At 40.7% G+C, this 20,206-nt stretch overlaps 1 protein-coding gene across 7 annotated transcripts; it reads right to left on the reverse strand.

Annotated features, from left to right (window-relative positions):
• Nucleotides 1–852: 852 nt before the first annotated feature.
• PAPOLG (poly(A) polymerase gamma) lies at nt 853–19,879 on the reverse strand. Of its 7 annotated transcripts, none has more exons than XM_048299799.1 (23): nt 19,832–19,879; nt 17,073–17,231; nt 16,915–16,981; nt 16,207–16,288; nt 16,014–16,123; nt 15,384–15,437; nt 14,176–14,287; nt 13,208–13,297; nt 12,491–12,629; nt 12,278–12,350; nt 12,075–12,195; nt 11,701–11,785; nt 11,353–11,406; nt 9,704–9,823; nt 9,382–9,491; nt 7,425–7,546; nt 7,168–7,337; nt 6,164–6,252; nt 5,848–6,086; nt 4,876–4,947; nt 4,225–4,278; nt 3,426–3,520; nt 853–1,109 (listed from the first exon to the last, which is right to left on the reverse strand). In XM_048299799.1, exons 1-23 carry the CDS (start codon nt 19,846–19,848, stop codon nt 1,049–1,051), a joined length of 2,295 nt encoding a protein of 764 aa, XP_048155756.1. In that variant the 5' UTR covers nt 19,849–19,879; the 3' UTR covers nt 853–1,048. The 7 variants fall into 7 exon arrangements, with proteins under 7 accessions (XP_048155756.1, XP_048155759.1, XP_048155755.1 ...); XM_048299802.1 differs by lacking the exon at nt 19,832–19,879 and adding an exon at nt 19,407–19,665 and having other exon boundaries at nt 6,016–6,086; XM_048299798.1 differs by lacking the exon at nt 19,832–19,879 and adding an exon at nt 19,407–19,665.
• Nucleotides 19,880–20,206: the final 327 nt, after the last annotated feature.

The following is a 20,206-nucleotide window of genomic DNA, read 5'->3' on the forward strand; positions in this document are numbered from 1 at the left end:
CCCCGCCGCGGGCTCCGGGCCAGGAACCCGCCCCGGCGTGGGACGGCCACCGCTCCCTGCGAGCCCCGGGGAAAGGGCACGCAGCCCCCGCAGCCACCCCGCAGCAGGTGGAGGGGGGGAGAAGGCAGCAGCCCGCTGGGTTCTGCAGGGGCAGAGGACCATAGGACCGAGATCCTGCACTTGATTTCCTTTGGGACAGGGCACGGGCTGCCTCCAGCCCCGGGGTGGGTGTGAGCCCCTCGCCTGCACTCTATAACCACGGCTCTTCATTTACTGGAATAATGCACAGGATCACGCTCTTTATAAGAAGTGTGATGAGGTAATTACAAAAATACAGCCAGGAGTTTTTGCTGGTCTTTTTAGTGTCAACAATTTATGTCACTAAGCATTACATAAGAGAAAGTTAGTAAGCCCCCTCTCTCCCACAGTCAAGATTAACAAATTTCTAGATACCTTTTTTCCTCTTTGCTCTTTCCTCATTAAGGCAAAAAGTACGTATTCTGTTACTTTCTCTCAGTTTCTACATGAAAATCAATGGCTACAGCCAAAATGTAGGTGACTTCACATTAACTGCTTCTTTGCTTGTACCTAACGAGTAAAACCACAGATGTTAATTCCTGCAAAGGAATTTCTTGGTCAAAGTTACTAATCAGACAATTTCAGTATAGAGTTGCTCCTCGTGGAAGAGATTGAGCATGAGTCCCTCATCTCAAGCCACGCACCCAGCAACCAGCTAAGAAAGCAGAGAGAAAAGAACAACATTTGGAAGAAGTCTGATACCAAAGAGCCTCCCTCACTGCGTCCTTATGCAGGAGTAACTTCCCTTTCAATCACTTTAACAGAGGAGAACACTGAAGTTGAATACGTTCGAACTTTATTTACAAACAGCTGAATTCTAATCTGCAGAGTCCTGGAGCAGCATCGAGCTTCTGCAACATCCAGGGAAACTCCAGAACACTGACGTCACTTAACATCACACTTGACATCTTGTATGTCAAGATACAATAAGATAAGACGTGTAATTCACCAATGGATCAAGTCTGAGAAACTAGTAACCTAAATTCTTCCTGAATGTTCTTCTCAAAACCCTGAACATTCTTCTTAAAACCCTAAGAGTGAGGAGGAAAATAAAAAAGTTTTAAAAAAGAGCAATGAGAAGGTAACCACAAAGCAAGAATAAAATAAAATGATCTGTGTAAAGGTATATGCACTAAAGACGTTAGTTTAATTTGAGAATAATTGCAGAAGTGCATGTACTGACATTAAGCCTATGGGAAAATCATCCCTTAAGCAGTCTTGGAATACTCACGTGGAAGAATTTAAAAGCATGGGAATATTACAGGATTGTAGTCTACTACAAAACACTCCCCATATTCGCTTTGCTGTTTATCTTATCGCCTACTTCAGCTTTAGTTCCTTCAAATTCTTGACAGATTTGTATTTACACAGGTGCTGAAGTTGAATACCTACTGTAACTGGTACACAGAAGTGACAATATTTGAGTACCACTGTTTTAGAACAGGTCACAAAACTGAGGCAACTGTTTTATAAACCCAAGGTGTAGTTCTGCTAAAAACTACTTAGGCAATATGGGTACTCTTTCTTAACTTTAACCTGTGACTAAATCAAAGCCTTGCAGTCTAAGTTTTGGGGGTTTTGGAGGGTAGAAGGAAGAATAAGGCCTCTCAAACCCACTAAGGTCAATTTTCTAAGGGATAAATTGCACCTGAAGCAAGCTGGAAACCAGAGGGTGAGGGAAAAATCAAGTAGATTATGATAAATATAGTCATGCTTTCTCCATAGGTTTGGGATAGTAGCAGCAGAGGGAATGCTAAAGAGTTAAGACATGACAAGACAGATACCACCTCTTATTTCTTTACAGTCCTTCAATCTTGTCACTAAGGTAGATACTTAAGATGTTCAGAGCTCAGATTTGCTCTTTAAGACAAGCAACTAATTTAAAAACAATTCAGGGGTATCTTTGTCCACACATCATACTGGGACTTCAGCGGAGTCATGCAGTTTGCAAACTGCAAAATTCAGAGGGCATTAAATCAAACCCCAGATCCACCAGAAGCAGGAAAGCAAAACAGTGTTCCTGGTCCCCTCAGATTTACTCTAGCATGGCAGTTTAGTGGTGCACTTGGCAGTGTCAGATTTACAGCTGGACTCTAACTTAAAGGTTTTTTCCATCCTAAATGATTCTATGACATTATCATTTTGTAGAACACTTTTTTCTGGCACTGCCTTCCTCCCATCCCTTAGAGTTGGTTTAGTTGTCTAGATTTTTTAAGCAGATTGCATCTGCACTAAAAAAAAAAAAAAAAAAAAAAAAAAAAGAAAAAGAGACTAAAGATTTTAAATTTCACTTTGAAGACAGTTTTTTACAGTACATACAAAAATACTCTGGAAAAACAACTTACAAGTTCACTTATGAAACCACCAAATGATGAAGAAATTACAATAGAGAAATAGCATAATACTTGTTTCATATGATCAGGATTTCTCCCCACCCCCCAAAACCCCTAATGCACTTAGCTGGGTAAGCAGTGTAATCAGTTTACAGAACCAGACTCAGGACTACTACAGGTTTTCACGCAAGCATTTAGAACAGCTCTCAAAGTTTTTCTGAAACCACTTTCTGCACACAGCTTGCAGGTGGGCAGTAGTGTCAGGACAGCCTCAGCTGTTGCAGTGTTTCAATGCATCTTCAGCTGTGTGTTCAGAGTTGGGCTTTACTACCCAGTGACACAAAAAACCTCTCAAGTCTCATGCTGGAGAGCAGTCTTGAGACAAAAAAAAGTATCAGACAACACAGCATGGGACATGTCTACCATCTCCATACCTTGGCAGCATCCTCTGCTGCATTTCCTTCAATACTGAAATCATTTATGGGCCTCCATGGGAGGCAATACCTGTGTAGTGCATGGCTGTGCGAGACAGTGGAAGGCTGCGAGCCAAGGAAGCTGAGCACCATTGTGAGAGATGCACAGGAGTGCGTGTGCCAAATGGGAAAATAATTGGAGATAAGGACAATATATGCACATGAATTAGGCAAACACAGATGAATACACGCACATTCATAAACACTTGAAAACAGAATGTGGTTGCAGCACCTAATTAACCCTGATGATATACATTTTGAATCCAAGGCACAGGACAGGTTGGTTTTAGCAGCTGCTTCAGCTGGTGGCAATTTAGACTTCTTAAAAACTCATAAAGGTAACTGTTACAAGCCCATGCAAAGAATAGTTCAAAAGGAAGCAAGCATCTAACAACAGAATAAAAATAAGACCATGATTTTAACTGGTCAGTTACAGTACAGCCACAGTAACCTTCTACCTTTGTTAGAAACTACAACACACATTCAGAATAAGGACTGGTAACAAGTGATTATCCTCTTCACCTGGAGATCAACCACTTACCCATTAAGGGTAAGTTTGATGGATCTTTTAATAATACGAATGCTATTCGTTGGAACAGGAGATGAAGAATCTGGCAGCTCTTTACTGGAAAGCCTCTATAACACACAAACAGGCCAAAGAAAAAAAGAAAAAAGAAATTTTTAATTAATTAATGAATTAATTTAAATTCATTAATTCAAAAGTAGCAGCAGAGCCCAGACCCATTTTCAGAGAAGATTTTTTTTTTACCACACCACTTGTTTAACTACCACCATATGCAGAGGAAGAGCATTTTCCCCTCTGCACAGTTCTCTTGCATGAACTGAGACAAGTATATCCCTGATTGGGGGGGAGGGTTGGAAATTAGCTGTGAGTTGCTCAACAGCACAGTAAAGAAAGATTTTGTTCAGATCCATGGATCAGGAAAACAGAGTCTCTACTGTCTGGATCACTTCCAGTCTTACAGCCCTCAATTTCGCAACATTTTACAGGACACACAGCAGTTAAAGTCACCTATAGACTTCAAAGCTTCCATGTCTCATCACAGAAACCAGTATACAAGTACTGATAACAGTACAAGAGAACCAAAGCAGGACAAACTGGCCGTTTCTGAGAGCACAGAAACATGTTTTTTCAAGTTCAAAACTTGGAAACTTTGGCTTTAGTTTTGTGAAGGTCATTCAGTTATTTAATTTGTTGGAAGCACAACAGGCAAAACCTTACTAATCTTCAAACTACCAAGTTTAATGGTATATAAATCTTACATAAAATGAAAATGCTAGCTCTGCTTTACCTACAAACACAAAAGCACAATAAATACCTGTGATCTTGATGTGATCACTGGAATCTGCATGGATTTTCCATCAAGGACACCCTAAAGAAGCCAGAAGGAATTTGTTAGGCAGTATTGCCAGGTTCCTGACTGAGAGGCAGCAAGTTCCGGCAGCTAGGATACCTTAAAATCACACATGCATTAACAACCTCCACCCCGTGGAGGGTGGGTTTAGGTATCCTGAAGCCCTAAAACCACACAGAGAGTGGTTCAGGTATTTCAACCTTGACCAACAAGATCTCATCTTGATTTGAGGGTGTGCCCTCAAGAGTTTATGCCTCAGTAACAAGCTACATGAATAGCAAAGCTCTTTATCTTCCCTTTGAGAGGTCAAATGCTTTGGTCTTTATAGCAGTTTTAATTTATATCAGTGAAACAAGTAGTTTTAAAAAGAAAATTCAAAGAAAGAAAATTCAGTATTATTTCAAGCATGCAAGGAATTAGACACTACCAAATCAAACATTTAAAAGATAGGTCATACCAGTGTAATATTTGAGGAATGAGGACTGAAATAAGCTAAACTAAAAAGTGTATTTTTGTTTCCATCAGTAAACATGCAGAGTATTTATGTGAGGCAGTCTAGGTACTAAACTATTCCGCTTTTCAGTTAGTCCACTGAGAAAAATCACTTAAAATTACATTTTTTGTGGCTCTCTTCCTCCCATCTTGAGGGCATCCGCTTTCTGTGAAATCGGAGTCCCACACGTTTAGCTGGAGGAACAAAATACACACTCAAAATAATTGCTGTGCTAAAATCCCCTTCTTATTTGGGTACAGCTTCCAGTCAACACATTAAATGTATTAGATTAGGGGCCATTCTTAAAAGAATATTTATACAAGTCCACCATTACCCCACAGGAATGTCAAGCCTCTGAAGAAGTCCTACTACCCAAACCTTGAAATCTGTACTTGCAATATTCAGTACTACATAACAGTTCTACAAGATGATTCTTTTACAAGTGTCAAAACTGAGGGTTCTTTTTCTAGTTGTTCTTTGCTTGTGCCTCAAACCACAGGTCAAGCTCCAAGAACAGCTATTTAGGGAGATTTACATGTAGCAATAAAACAAATGAAACATTAATCTAAAAGTTCCACAAAACCAAGATTTAACAAGCAACTCCACACTACCATTTCAGAAGTAATGACCTGTTGAGTAGGCTGCTGACTTTTAAAGCAGCAAAACTGTCAAAAGGCATTCAAAAAGCATCTGCCAGAAACAGATTAACTCATACTTGTACAGTTATAAGATTCATATGTTCTTAATTTGAATATGATTTTTTTCTGAATTAAGAACTGTTTCCAGATGAGACAGTTCATTCAGCAATTGGTCACTGCAGTGACAGATAAGTACAGCAGTATTTAGAGACCTTGGCACCAGATGAGAAGCAGTCCCTAAGTGCCAGATCCTGAAAATATGTTGTTTAATAGTTATACATTATATTGATTACAATTTCTCACATCTACATTCTAGTACAACTAGATATGTTTAAATTTAGATTCCCAAATCCTTTGGGGATGTGTAAATGCATTTCTTTTCAGTTATTTCATTTGTTCCACAACAGTAATTAGTACTACTTCAAACCCTCCTTGGCCTAGCCCCCCCCTTCTTGCCTTTTCTCCATCTATGGCTTTTTGGGGGCATTCTCCCGATGTAGGTGGACGAGATACTTTAAAGGTTGGTGAATAACGTTGCTTAGGTGAAGCATTCTTAGGATCCGTGATTAGAGTCCCACTTAATTTATGCTGTCCTTGCACAAAACACGTTCTGAGTTGACAAACCGTGTTATATCCTGGAATGGTGCAACCAATTGGAGGTCCCGATGCTCTTAGTGCAACTGTAGCCTCCATTTCTGTAGGAGACACCTGGCTTTTAGAGTTTGGCCACGAAATTTAAAACCACATTCCACCTACCACTTCAAATACATACTTGGATCAGTCACAGGAATGCAAAGTCCCTTAGACGTTGATGGCTCAGCTACACTGTTGGCACCACTACAACTCTGACATGCAACATTTCTATAAAAGTCAAACACTAGAGTTATAAAATGCTAGTTTGTAAAATACTGTATATGTCATTTCCAGAAAGTGCATGCAAGACAAACATCGACCTCCTTAGTTCATTGTCAGAGCTCTAGTAAACAACACAACCTCCCAGGCAACATAGCACAAGACCATCATTTTGCTGAATTTCAGACTGCAGATTTAAACTCAAGCATTTTCTTTACTGAGCTTTTATGTCCTGATATATTTTCCCAGATTAGTAGCCTACCTAGCACACTGTGCTGCTTTGAACCATTCTGCTCTACCCAGATGTGCACACAATTTTTTGTTGTTTTTTTTTTTTTCATGTGACTCCTACAGTATCAAACAGTCTGAACAGAGCAGGTATCACACATTTGGTAGGACAGGGCAATTACTCTCAAGATTACATATTCTTCCTGTGCTTCGGGAGTAGCTTAGGGATAAAGAGACTTCCCAGGAAGTGACGGACACTTTTACTGCCTGAGTTCTCATACCACACCGCTCCGTCAGCAGTGGCTCTAGTGTTTCTGGGACCAAGATCAGTACTTCATTAGAACTCAACCTACTTGGCATCAACTTTTTGTTAGAAAGAACAGTTACTTGCACATAAAATACTCCAGCTTCAAGTTACATGCTAACCTATGAAGATTTATCTTCAAGACTAAATAATTTCCCTGGTATCAAATTCTTCCTACCTATGTGTTCATGGACATTTCGTTTTTTCAAGAATTCCTTTAACCTGGTCTCCTACCATGTGCCCAATAGAGATTCCAGCTTTGTTCCTGAAGCTCTTAGAGCTCTCCACATGTTTATGATCCACACAGATTCAAACAAGAAATCCTAGACCTCATTTACATTGTGAGTCAGTTAAGAGCAGCTTCTCCACAGTTCCAAGGTTATGGCACTAACCTTTCTGTCTCTGCTGTAGAGATGTCCAACTTAGATATCTTATTTAACGAAGAGGAATTAGAGGGTGTTCTGGAATCTCTATCTTTGGAACCATCCGAACAGCTTTCACCTAAAGAAGACCTTTTGCACTGAAGTCCACTATTATTTTGACTAATATCTGACACCCTTTGCTGAAACGACAGTGAAAAAATAAAGTCTTCAAGTAATTATTAAAGATTTTATTAAAAATTACCAGAAGAGCTGAATTTTTATTATACCTTCTTTCTTTTCTGTAAGGTTCCTGCTGGCAAAAAATAATGGAGTTGCTTTCTCTTCACGTAAGTTGCCTCAATCTTCATACCTTCCTTTAGGATGTTGAGGGCACTGGCCTGCCTGTAAACTGACATCAAACACAGTGCTGTAGCTTAGTGGGGATGTTTGCCTTAGTACTTGTCAAAGTTACAGATGGTTCCTTTAGGAACATGTCTGCCCAGCCCACATGAAGAATTCCCAGCCTAAGTGAACACAAAACTCCCAAAACTCACAAGAGGATGAATGTGACCTATGATACCCCTTTCACATTCACTACAGACCACCCACAACAGCTATTTGAGTTCAAATACTCGTTTATAAATTCTCTCTGTCTGAGGAAGCAAGACTGGATTTTAGGGACATCTGCTTTAACAGACTTGCTACAATTTAAACAGGTTTTTCTCAACTGCCTGCGAGCAGCCTTTCATGCAACTGAAAACTGCTATAGCAGCACAACAGTTACTACAGAATTAAGTCACATTTAGATAAGCTTATCTAACTGGCCTATCATGAACGTAACTGGAAAGTCAGCTTACTAACATGCAGAGTGGGAATCAAAGCAAGGACATGCAATTAAAAGGCTTTCTACAGGAGACCAGACATGAAATAAAAGCACAGACAAGAACATACACACCAATATGGACAGTTACTTCTAAGGAAATTCAATAATGTTTGTACATAAAAGGGAAATAAAGTTCACTGAACAAAAGCCCTCCAAACTGAGTCTTCTATCCTTGAGCTCATCAATTTGAAAGTAGTCTTTGCCCTCTAAAATTATTCCCTCAAAGTCAAGGCACATGATAACAGCTCTCTAGCACAGAGCTACTGGTCATCCCCACAGCTGCAAAAGGTTTTCACACCTCTCAAGGAATAGCTTTTCTGTTCAATTCTCTCTGGATTCAAGTCCTCTATCCAACCAATACCATAGGCTGTGCTTCACTGAAGTAAGAGCACAGAGCCATACTAACAATTTTTGTGCATAAAGGATCTACCATTAGTTCCGGCCTCTTAGCAGCACGTAAATCTCATTAACATAATTTACATTTGCCACTGGATGTAATGTGCACGCACAGATAACAGTGCGAGTCTGAGGAAATCACCCCACCTTGAGCTTGTAACTCAGACAAGAGTTTTGATGCATTTTTCTGTGCTTTTCTCATATCCCAAGCATGAACTTAGAAGGTCAGGTTTTACTGCATTTACTTGTTGTTTGAGCAAGATAACACACAGGTCATCGTGCTGGTAATACGGATAAACTCCAACAGAGGATTTCACTGTTTAGAACTCCTTGTCCAAACACACTTGTCACTTCAGAAGAATAGCCTGGTTTCCTTATTATTGTAGCATTAGCTAACAACACTTGCAATATTAATTTATGTCTACATCTATCAAAAGTAGTATCAGACTATGAACATGAAAACTTACATGCAAGACTGCATGTAATTAAAATATGACAACCCAGTGACCTTCACAGTTCTAGGATCATCTTATACACAAACTGTCTTGGAAAAATACCATCAACAACTCATTTCAGAGCTTGACACAGTCAATTCCCACTTTCACAGTTCAGCAGCTGACTACTGTTTGACAAGTATAGCTATCCCAGCAAATGGGCATCTCTGGGCTTCACATCTGACTGTCCCCTACAGAAGATGCAGCTCCTTTGGGAGTCTTTACACTATGAGCTACAGAACCCTTATCTCGCATATGGTACATGGTGTATGACTGTAACACACTTCTGTTTCAAGATGGCCTCACTTTGAGAAAGTGTCAACACAACCTGTTTTTCAAGCTAATCTTTTTATGTTGCTATCTACAGGGATATCTAGTAACAGAAGGAAGCACAATTCACTTCGTGAAGCAATTTCCACTGGAATAAAAAGAACTAAACCCTGCAAGTCTAGAGCAAAAATAGAGCCTTACCTGTATCTGTGAACGACTGTATCCCATGTGTTAGATCAACGTTAGTCTTTACTGCACTTTCTGCTTTCTTAAATACAAGGCCAAGAAACCACATTGATACATATCCACTCCTAAAAAAATACAGATTCACAAACCTTAGTTAGGCACAGATACCAGTGATTTGGACTCTAGTATATTTTACTTGTTTAGTTTAGAGCCATCCCAGACTTAAATTCTCAGAGTACTTCTTCCTGACATTCTCCCTTCTTTAAAAAGATCTTCCATGCTCAGGACCCTGCCTGTTAGAGCACCTACTGTACTTCAGAAAAATAACAAAACTCACTGTTTATAGAGATCTTTGTTGCCAGGGAAAGACTGTGGCTGCACATGTGCAATAGTTATAAATTCATTCCTTTCCAAGTTTCCAACCAGCACACGGATTTTAGACTCAACGAGGCCAATCCTAATAAGAACAAGAGGTATTTTATTAATTTTAACTGGATCCAGCACATCAGTTAGATGTCTTTTTGTAATAGAGTGTTAACCAATCAATAAGTACCAAGTTTCATACAGCTGAGCAGACACTAGATCTTTGTATCACACACACACACTGTAATTTGAGATGTTTCCAGTGACATCTGTGCTTTTGTTTCTAAAGACAGAGATAAGTAAGTTTTACATGTACTCTGAACAGGTCAGATACAACACTTCCACCTATAACCTATGATGAAAATAACAAGGAGCAGATCTCAGCACCTCTGGGGTGCAGCAAAACTCCTTTTTGCCACACGGATCAAGAAGAGTGGTTTTGAAAAGGCTCAAGCACACCACGATGCAATTTTTCCTGTAGATTGATCAGTGAAAATGGAAAAATAGAGTTATTTTAATGAACAAATGATCTAGTCAACAGTCCCATCAGAAACTTCCCTAAGAAATGAATCATCACCATGAGAGCTTTAATTTCAATAGAGTAGTGGCATTTCAGCCTTCTACCTAAAACTCTGCTAACTTTAAAAGCAGTCAGAAATCTGCATGTTCTTCAAAAGTATCTTACATGGATGAATAACACAGATGTGCTATCTATTCCCAAATCCACCCAAGAACTGGTGAACTAAACTTTTTCTTAAAATAAACTGAACAAATTTATCTTCTGCTTTATTGTTTATCCCAGCTGCAAAACTGGAAAATTTGCCTCTGTTTCTGTCACTACAAAAACATCAGCTCTTACCAGAGCCAGAATTTTCCTTGTCTTTATTGTGAGGTACAGTAAGATTTGTTCACTCAAGAACATTTCATATTAAAAATTAATTGGCCCTCTGCCCATGCTCCTTGTTGTACACAACTGTGACTGATATAAAGCTGTAGCTGATAAGGTTTTTAAGTGGATATATTAGAAAGTTCAGATAAAAGGCATTACGTATTAAAACTATTTTTAAACATTAAGCTGTTTTTTAGAGATGGCACAAGAATTATCTAACTTAAAGCACAAGCCAAACTTTGAAGCAAAACTAAGGTGCCCTCAGAATGGGGGTCTGTTACAGTGAGTTTGCTTACTTGAGCAAAACAAGCAAAGTACTCATTTCTCAGCAAAGAAACCCACTGGAAAGTCAATAAACACGCATTACAGTGCCTAATTCCTCACTATTTCCCCTTATTTCAAAATTCACAGTGAGTCAGCACATTCACATAGGTTAAGTAAGTAATTATTGGCATACCTCCCTTCATTGAAGAAAAGTAGGTCTGGAATGGGCTGACTACACACCAGTGCAATCTAGCACTGAGCGCAACCTAGTCCTTAAATACTAAACTCTTTATGAAATCAAGTCTAAGGCTCTGTAACAGTGGTCTTCAAAGCAGGGAGGGAAGGGGGTGTATTCCATGCCTAGTTGCATACTTACAGACTTTATTTGTTAATACAGTTAACAAAAATATGGTACAACATTGAATTGAGTTTCAGTTTTGCATTGGACCCACGTTTAAAGCGAGGCTTACCAGTTTAAGTGGTGCTCTTCTGTAAAGGCACTGGCAGTCAGCACAATGTAATGTCTAGAAGAAGAAAGGAAAATGAATACACTAGCACAAAACTTTATTCTATATTCTAAATTTCAGATGATTCTTTTTGGTAGGAAAAATTGTATGAGTGGCATGAGACAGTTTTTCCTATGTTCCCTATGCTTATACGTACCAAAATTTCTGTGACCCCCTCCAGTTTCTTTAAAAAAAAAAAACCCCAAACTGAAATATATCAATACAATCTTCTATTTAGGCCCCAAGTTAAAACTCATTATGTTAACCACTAAGTAAATAATTTCAAGTTCAGACAACAGATTTCATACATACTTGTACTTCTGAAAGAAGTTCAGTGGTTCAAAGAGCTTTGACCAGTCTGATTTTCCTTTGAGAATTTCATCAGTAACTTCAAGACCTACAAATATGGTTGAAAATCTTATTACTACTTTTTAAAGATTACCATGACAAACTTTAGAAGATTGTAACAGTAACTGACAGAACAAAAAGCAGGAATTCCCTTGACACAATGCAGATCTACAACAGCTTATTGGAAAACTGGTCCCTTATTGCCTGCAACAGGCGTATTTCCCAGAGAAATCTTATTACTAGAACACCTCACTGCACAAAACTAATTCAGATAAGGTGGTTTCATAGAGCAAGAATTAGACTGTTTAATCAGTTAATAAGCACAGAATGCACTTTACCACGTTGGAACTCCTCTACCATGACTGCTCGTGTTGACACAGACACATTGTACGTGGAGTTCTGCTGTGGATAGGCCGGGGTGATGATGGGCATCACGTGGTACCGGTCTGATGGGTTCACCTACGAGGTTACAACAGCTTTGTTTAGCACCAGTTTAGGTCAGAAGAAAGTTTTAAGGCTTCTGAATTCAATGGCTACCTACCCTAGGATCCCAGACAGGTAAGTTAAGAAAGCTCTCTTCAAGACGTTTCAGCAATACTGGCTTGGGCCAATCCCTAGAGAAGACAAGGCAGTAATTAAGTGTCTGTGTTAAGATCTGCTCTGAATTCAGGGCTGCACAGGATGCTGTCAATGTACATCTTTATATAATTACAAGTGTTATTTCTTGATGCAAATTAAAATAAACAGCTCTTACCATTTTGAAAAAATCAAGAAGAACTTGTTAACAAGAGTAGAGGCCAAAGCATTCGGGTAGAGTTGACATATTCTTGCTACCAGCATTGCCCAGGAGACTCCACCAAGAAATCCCATGATGTTGGAGTAAACACCACGTCCTAGAATGGATACCATGCAGTTAGTCTATGGTCTTTCAAATTCACAGCACCAGCTGCACTATCTATAGAATACTTAATATATTTCAGCCTCAATGTCATTTATTTTTGCAGTGCAGTGGGGCCAAAATTGCTGGTCCTTATAGTGATGAGAAAAAGAATCAGTACAACACCACTTCCCAAAGTATTGCTACTGTGAAACTTGCTTGTGCTGCTACACCTACTGCTTCACTCCAGTTCTCCTTAAGAGAAAAGTTCTGCCATTCTTCTAGTACTTGCTCTGGCCACATAGGCAAACGGGATTTTCTTATTCCTTTTACACTTAATTGGGAATTTTTATTATTTTTAGTCAGGTTCCTGACAAACAATGCAGCGCCCTGTCTCATAAGCACTCCCCTCTTCTCCAAACTCCACCCCCACTAAAAAACACATGGAATTTACCACATGGACAGACCACGAACTAAAAGGGTTTTGATATAACAACTGCCATTTAAATAGCAATCCAAAGCTGCGGTACATCCGATAGCGAGCATGAGGTGCCTCTGAAAAGTTAAAAGATCCCAAACCATCCCATCACTCACGTTTTGCCCACAGTTTAACGGCACGGAGCGTGAGCCGGAAGTTCTCCAGATTGGGCACCAGACGCAGTATTTCATCTGTAACCCTGCTGCCTGCAAGACAAAAGGTGAACTACAGAAGTTCCCGGTAGCAGGTACAAGTCAGGTGTTCCTATATAGGATCAACAGCTTACAGCTTATGGTTCAAGTCTAGGAAAACAAGTTTGGATTACTTGCTTTGTATTACCTTAAAAATTATAGACTACACATAACATTCAGCATCACTTTAGGTAACTGGTGCCCTCAACAGCCTTTTCACAGTTTAGACTACAACTAAAAACTTTTAAATAAAGCCTCTCTACAGGATGTGTTGGCCATAAACTAAAACACCAGAAGTTCCACCTCAGCACAAAGAACTTTCCATTGAAGGGTGGCAGAGCGCTGGAACAGGCTGCCATGGGAGGTTGTGAAATATCCCTGTCTGGAGGGATACAAAACCCACCTGGGCACATTCCTGGGTCAGCTGCTCCAGATGACTGTGCCTAAGCTGGGGGGTTGAACTGGATGATCTCCAGAGGTCCCTTCCAACCCTAAATATTCTGTGATTCCAAAAGCTAGGTTTCTTTTGACAGCCATTAAACCAATCGGTGTTAAACAGCAAGCCAGTCGGACGTCAGGTATTTTAATTCCTTTTTTTTTTATGAACTACCCTCTTTATCATTCATACATTCTTATCAAGTGCCCTACTTAGTCATCAGAGTTTCTGAGGCAAACTGGAGCACTGCTCACAAACCAATCAAACAAACACGAAACACAAGTCTATGTAAACGCACAACTCCTTGAAATATCTAAATTTAGGCCCTCTGGTCGCCTCCTCAGAACTGAGGTACACAGGAGATCAATTTCTGCACCTTGCACAGAAATGCTGGTTGTGCAATGTGCATTCTATGCCAATTTCAATGTCTTTTTAAAGGTGTGCAGAACATGCTCACCATTTAAGCTCCGTATGCATCTTATATCCAGGCTTTTGAGACACGAGTCATCCCTGAGATCGAGATCATCAGAAACCGTTGGCAAAGACAGCTTTGCAAACACGAGATCAATCTTCAGGAGAAAAAAGTTTCAACCATGACTTACAATGCAGCACTGTTTGCAAACAGGACACTAGTGAAGGACATTTAGAGTTTCAGCTCTAAAAGGAGTGGTTAACATTTGTATTTAGAATTATGTGACCACAGATATTTATTTGACAGAAAACAAGAAAACTACTCTAAGTTCCCTATTTATTTACAAAACCACCTCTTTTTTTTTTAAGCTAAGGAAAGGAAGGGGTTTTTTTGAAAGCTGGAAAAATTACTCTAAACTTAGAATTCCTATTAAAATGAAATTTTAAATTAACCATGACATTAAGACATAAATTTAAATCACCTCAACTATACTTCAGCAAATGAGAAAGCATTTTCTTTATGCTGTAAGGCCTTAAGCATCTGGTTTTTGGTACAGTCTGAGGCAAGACAATTATTCTGTGAATGTCTGTAGCAGATAAAGGCCACAGGGAGGTCATTGAATAAGTGTCTCCATGATAGTAATACCAGGCAGTAACTTGCTTAGGTATTACAGCAAGTAGGTATTTATAATCTACATGAAATGTATTCCAGATAGAAGGATTCCTGCAGCTGACAAGCTGAGGCAGGAGTCAAATGAGTACTTTTACTTTTCATTTTCCATGTTGTTTGTCTCACAAGCACTTCATTTTTAATTTGCAACAAAACATCAGGTGATTCATGCAGTGAACCACAACATAAACAGCCCCTGCAGAAAGGGAGCTCTGTCAGAGCTCAGGGGAGTTGGCAAGGACACTGTCTCTACTCCCACTCTGCACATCCTTGGGAGATAAATGCTATCCAAGTAGGCTACCCTGGTCTGCAGCATGGGTTTAAAAAAAGATGTCCCTCATGTTCCCACGCTTGCCAGGCTACCTAGGGGCTTATTTTCCTAGAAGATCCCATTTTACTACTTCTGGGATATGTCGTGGTCAGGCTGTTTAATTACAGTTTCCTAAATATGCTGCAACACACCAATAATCTCATAAAAGAGCATGATCGTAAGTCCCCGAAAAAGTTAATCCTACTCCAAAGCAAGAAAGAAAAACATCTCACTTAAAGGGAAAGAAAACCCAAATAGAAATTAAAATTCTTACCTCAATGCCATCAAACTCAAATTTGATAACTGGTACATATGCATCCTCAATGGCCTGTGAAGGAGAGGATATCTGTAATAAGACACCCTTTTGCTACTTTAAAGCTTTTCCTATACTATGATAAAATACAGAATTTACACTAAATTACTCAGTATAAAGACTGAGTTCCTTCCAAAGACAAAAAATGCTAATAACTCTCAAGCAGAATTATGGTCCTAAGACTAGATTTTATTAAAAGGTTATTTAGGCAAGAGATTCAGAGGCTAATTGTGCATTGTAACCAACAGTCAGTGCACAACAAACCACCAGTCGCAGTGGTTGTAAGCCCCCTACTACATCCAAGATGAAAGCATAGCTTCGAGGGAAAATCTTGCTTTTTGATACAGCTGACTCATTCTGAAACCATAGTGGGGGGGAGAGGGACCACAAAAACTCTGACGTGATGTAGTCACTGGGGCAAGGACAGAGAGAGCTGGACATCAACATTTTCATGCTGCATAAACCAGTATTTTAGAGGGTACTCAAAACTGATTTAATTTTGGCTTGTAAGACATTCACTACCAACTCAAGTCTTTTACATGAATATTCTTACTGTAAAATGTACACATCTATCAAGCAGAGTTTACTCACTCTTAAGTTTTTTACTTCCTCTAGATTCTTCAGTTTTTCAAAGAATGACTGAAAGAAATCCGACCTTTCCACATGACTGGGAGCAACACAAAGGGCATCTATGTCAGAACCTGCAACGAGATTCCATTTCTCCTCTTACTGTCGGAAATCACTTTCCACCATCAGAACTATGACCAGACACTGAAAGTACTACCTTTGGTGTGTACTCCAAGCCTGTAGGAACCAAATGTAAATATTTTGCCACCAACTTGTTCTGTTATTGAAGGGGGAAGATTCTGTGGGTAGAAGAGAGAGTTTAAGATGCGCATTGTCCTCTGTGCAAGTTTAAGTTGCATGTAAGTTATTTAGGAAAACTGTAGCAGCCTGCATGAGCAATGTCTTCTCACTCCCATATATTTCAGTTTACTAGGTTGATACTGTTTTTCTGAAATAAATTGAGCTTGCAACTCCAAAAAAAGATTATAGGTGATGTAGCAGTACTTTTATTAATTTATACAAATTAAGACCTATTATTAGCCTTCCCTGCAGCAAAGGCACATAAATTAACACAACCTAAGAGCCATTCAAAAGGCATGTCTAGAGTAATAATTTCAAACTAGACTGAATGCTGTAGGCTGTTTGGGGCAAGATTAGTGCCAATCTTACCATCTTTCTCATCCACGATGCCTTGTTTTGGCTTTGTTAACAGCTGCAAGTAAACTGATTGAGCCAATGCAGGAATTTATTCAGTTCCCCGAAGACTCTGAGATCTTGAAGTATCTTTTATAACTTATTCCAATGGGAGTTACTACAGCTCTACTCAATTCTTAAGAAAAGTTGAACTTTAGCACAGATCCCAGTAGCAGAGCTTTTAAATCAAAAGGCTTCAGCTGTTTCGATAAAAACAAAAAAAACCTCTTACCTTGCTCTCGGCAAGTTCTGAAATCCATTCTCTGACAAAGTTATTAAGTTTACCAAGAACAGTTGTCCTGTAAAGAAAACCCATGCTAAGTTTGCTCTAAAAGAAAAAACCAAACCAAAAAACCCCCAAGAGGTTAACAAATTTTAGTCTTGTTATACCTGTGAAAGAGTTCTTCCTGATCCTCAAACACCCCAAATGGCTTCATTGCTTCAATCAGCTTCTGAGTATGAATGTGATCTTTATCGGTAGGAGGAGCCAAGCTAATTGGAGAGGTAAGTCCATAGTGCCCTTGAGGCTGGCTCTGCTGCCTGGAAGTACTGGGAGAAAATAAAGGAATGAGTACACGTGAGAAAAAAATCTTATTAGATGGAAACAGTTTAGCTTACACTTTACAAATCCATTTCTGCTTTTTTGCCCACTGTTAACAGAAAGGAGAAAAAAAAAAAATCTCGCTTATCATTTTTAGATGACTTGACCTCACTTAGAAGTCACAACTACTTTAAAAAAAAAAAGCATTTATGGATGTAAGAAATGATCCAAGTTGCTGCCATCTTAACACAATTTATTTGCATTGCTCTAGCCCATCAAAACTAATCACTGGGAAATAAAAAGGTTTGAAACCCACCAAGGACAACCCTACGGACAGTTTTGGACATTTCAGTTTAAGTTTAAGGATACTTGCAACAGTTTCCTGCTAGCACCAAACACAACAATTAAACTCCTTTTAATTAAATGTTTTTGTTAGGTTTCTACTGATTCAGGAAGGGCATTATAGTTTATTGTAAAGGCATATAGGTCTGTTAAATAGAGTTGATGCAATAAATTCAATATATTATTAAATAAACCCCTGGCTTTAAAAAGGGGGAAATGGAGAAAAAGCACCTTATTTTGCATTATCAGCTGAAACCAGGAGAGAGAAAGGAGTGGGCCAGGAGGTAAGAATGGTGCTTAATACATCAAGGGTCTCTACAGAAACACCAAGAGCAAAAGCGGGAGACACCCCAGAAGGTCTCATCACGCTTGTCAGGGTCCGGATCCAGACCCTAAGGCTCAAGGGAGTGATCGTGCCATTATTTAAGCTGGATATTTTCCTCCTTCACACATGTACAACTTCAAAGATTAGCTGGGTTAGGCGAGAGATGTTTATACCTATTTAAGGTACCTGACCCATTCTGGCTGGAACAAGACTGGGAAATGCTCAAAGGCCAGCTTCACCAGTTGATTTAAAAAAACAAAAAGCTTGTTACACAGCTCCTCATTTCTAATTGGTGCCTTTACTCCCTCTCTTTAAGTATCTTTATGCAACAACACACAGAACTTGTAGTCACCTAGGGGTTCCCCCCCCCTTCCTCTCTCCAAGCCCATTTTTCAAACCTTTTTCTCTGTGCTTTCCAAAAAGCTGGGGGCAGGTATTAGGACTGTAGTCCTATCAACTGGTGTCCCAGTCAGAACATCTGTTTACTTACAAGCATAACTAGGTCTTGACCTAATTTGCCTTGTTTATAGACATTGACAATTTCCACTTCATAAATAAAAATGTTCATAATGAATATTTTCTTTCCTATGATATAATTTTCATAACAAATACAGGAGGAAAGCCTGTACTTAGTTGGTGTGCATTACAACTAAATTAAAACACCTACAGCAGCAACTGCTTCCATGTTTTATGCATCGCTTGCATTGCACGACTTGCACTTCATAAAGTTTGCACAAAACAAGAACAGGATTTAGACTACACCAGCATTAAAGAGCTTTCCAAGGTCCAAGAAGGCACCACCTGCCTTTCATTGCCTCATTCTGCCTACAGATAATATAATTGGAGATTGACGTAAAGCACAGTATCAATTAGATAAACCTAATATTATTAGCATCAAATATATTTATTAAATAATTATTATTCATATAAAATTATTCTAGTCAACAGTAGATATTTTCCAGTTGCTTATACGTATTACTGATAGTTTGACTTCACAGCTTAAGAGGTGAGGGAAACAGCACCTGGGAAGTTTCACTGAGTGAAACTCCATAGAATTTGTTGTCCTTTTGGAATAAAAAATAAGTAAAGTCTTACTTTGCTCTCTCAAGCATATACAATTAAGGGTTCTTATGGATCCTAACACATACGGCTGATGTTCACCCATCAGCCTTCTGTTTAATCATGCTGCAGTTTAATATTTCGCCAAATCTTGCTACAACCTGTGCACCACAGCAAACACCTCCAAGATGTGTCTGCTCTAGTAAATCGTACTTTTACACAAAAAGCCAACCTAAAGGGATTTATTCCAGGTTTTGCCCCTCCTTTACAGCTTCCAAAAGCTGCAAGGCGTGTCTCCCACACACACCAAGAGTCGAAGGGTAAGTTCACGCCATGTGGCTCAGGGCGCTGCTTTCAGCCATCGGTGCGGGGTAGAACGACCAGAAATCAGCTCCTGAGCCACCACAATCAATAGCAGAAACCAGGAAAAACAAGGAAGGAGGAAAAACCCCACCACCTGGGACCTTCAACGAAGGGAGCCCAACTCCACCCTTCACCGCTGCCGCACCAGCTCATGCTGCGCGGAGCCCGCGGGCAGCTGCTGCCAGGTCAAGTTTCCCTGTCCCCGAGGCTCAGACAGAGTCACTTCTCCGCAGGGTTCCGCAGGACGCGCAGCCCCACACCAAGGCGCAGCCCCGTTACCGCCGTTCCTCGCCCGCCATTGCCGTTGCTTGGCGACGGCGTCGCCACCACACGCGGCGAGACCCGGGCGAGGCAGCCCCGCCACCCGCACTCCACCATTTATTTCAACCGAGAATTCCTCCCCTCGGGCCAGGGCAGGTTTGGCCCCCGCGGCCCGCCGGGGCCCCTGGCGGGGCTGCTCCGGCGGGACCCCCGCCCGCTCTCCCCTCAGGGCAGGGCGGGAAGGCGCCGCCGCCTCACCCGCGCGTCTCCTTCATGGCGCGCGCGCACCGCCCGCGCCGCCGCCCGCGCTTCCCGCCCTTCTACACCGCCGCCCCCTTCCCGACGGCCCCCGCGCCGCCCGCCCGGCGCCCCCTGGCGGCTGCGGCGGGGCTGTGTCCCCTCACGGCGCCCCCCCCCATCCCCTCAGAACGCCGCCGGGAGCGCGCAGCACGTCCCGGGGAGGCTGTTCCTTGCCCGTGGCGTGTATTCCTGCCCCGAGGAGGGTACTCCTTCCCCGTGGCGCTGACCGATCCGCCGAGGCTGGGCTGGTCCCCGGCATGAGGGGATCCCGCATCGCACCTGCCTGCCCCTCAACTCCCATAGGACGTTCCCGCTCCTCACAAACCCCCTTCC

Source organism: Corvus hawaiiensis, chromosome 3 (assembly GCF_020740725.1).
Source record: "Corvus hawaiiensis isolate bCorHaw1 chromosome 3, bCorHaw1.pri.cur, whole genome shotgun sequence".
NCBI lineage: Eukaryota > Metazoa > Chordata > Aves > Passeriformes > Corvidae > Corvus > Corvus hawaiiensis.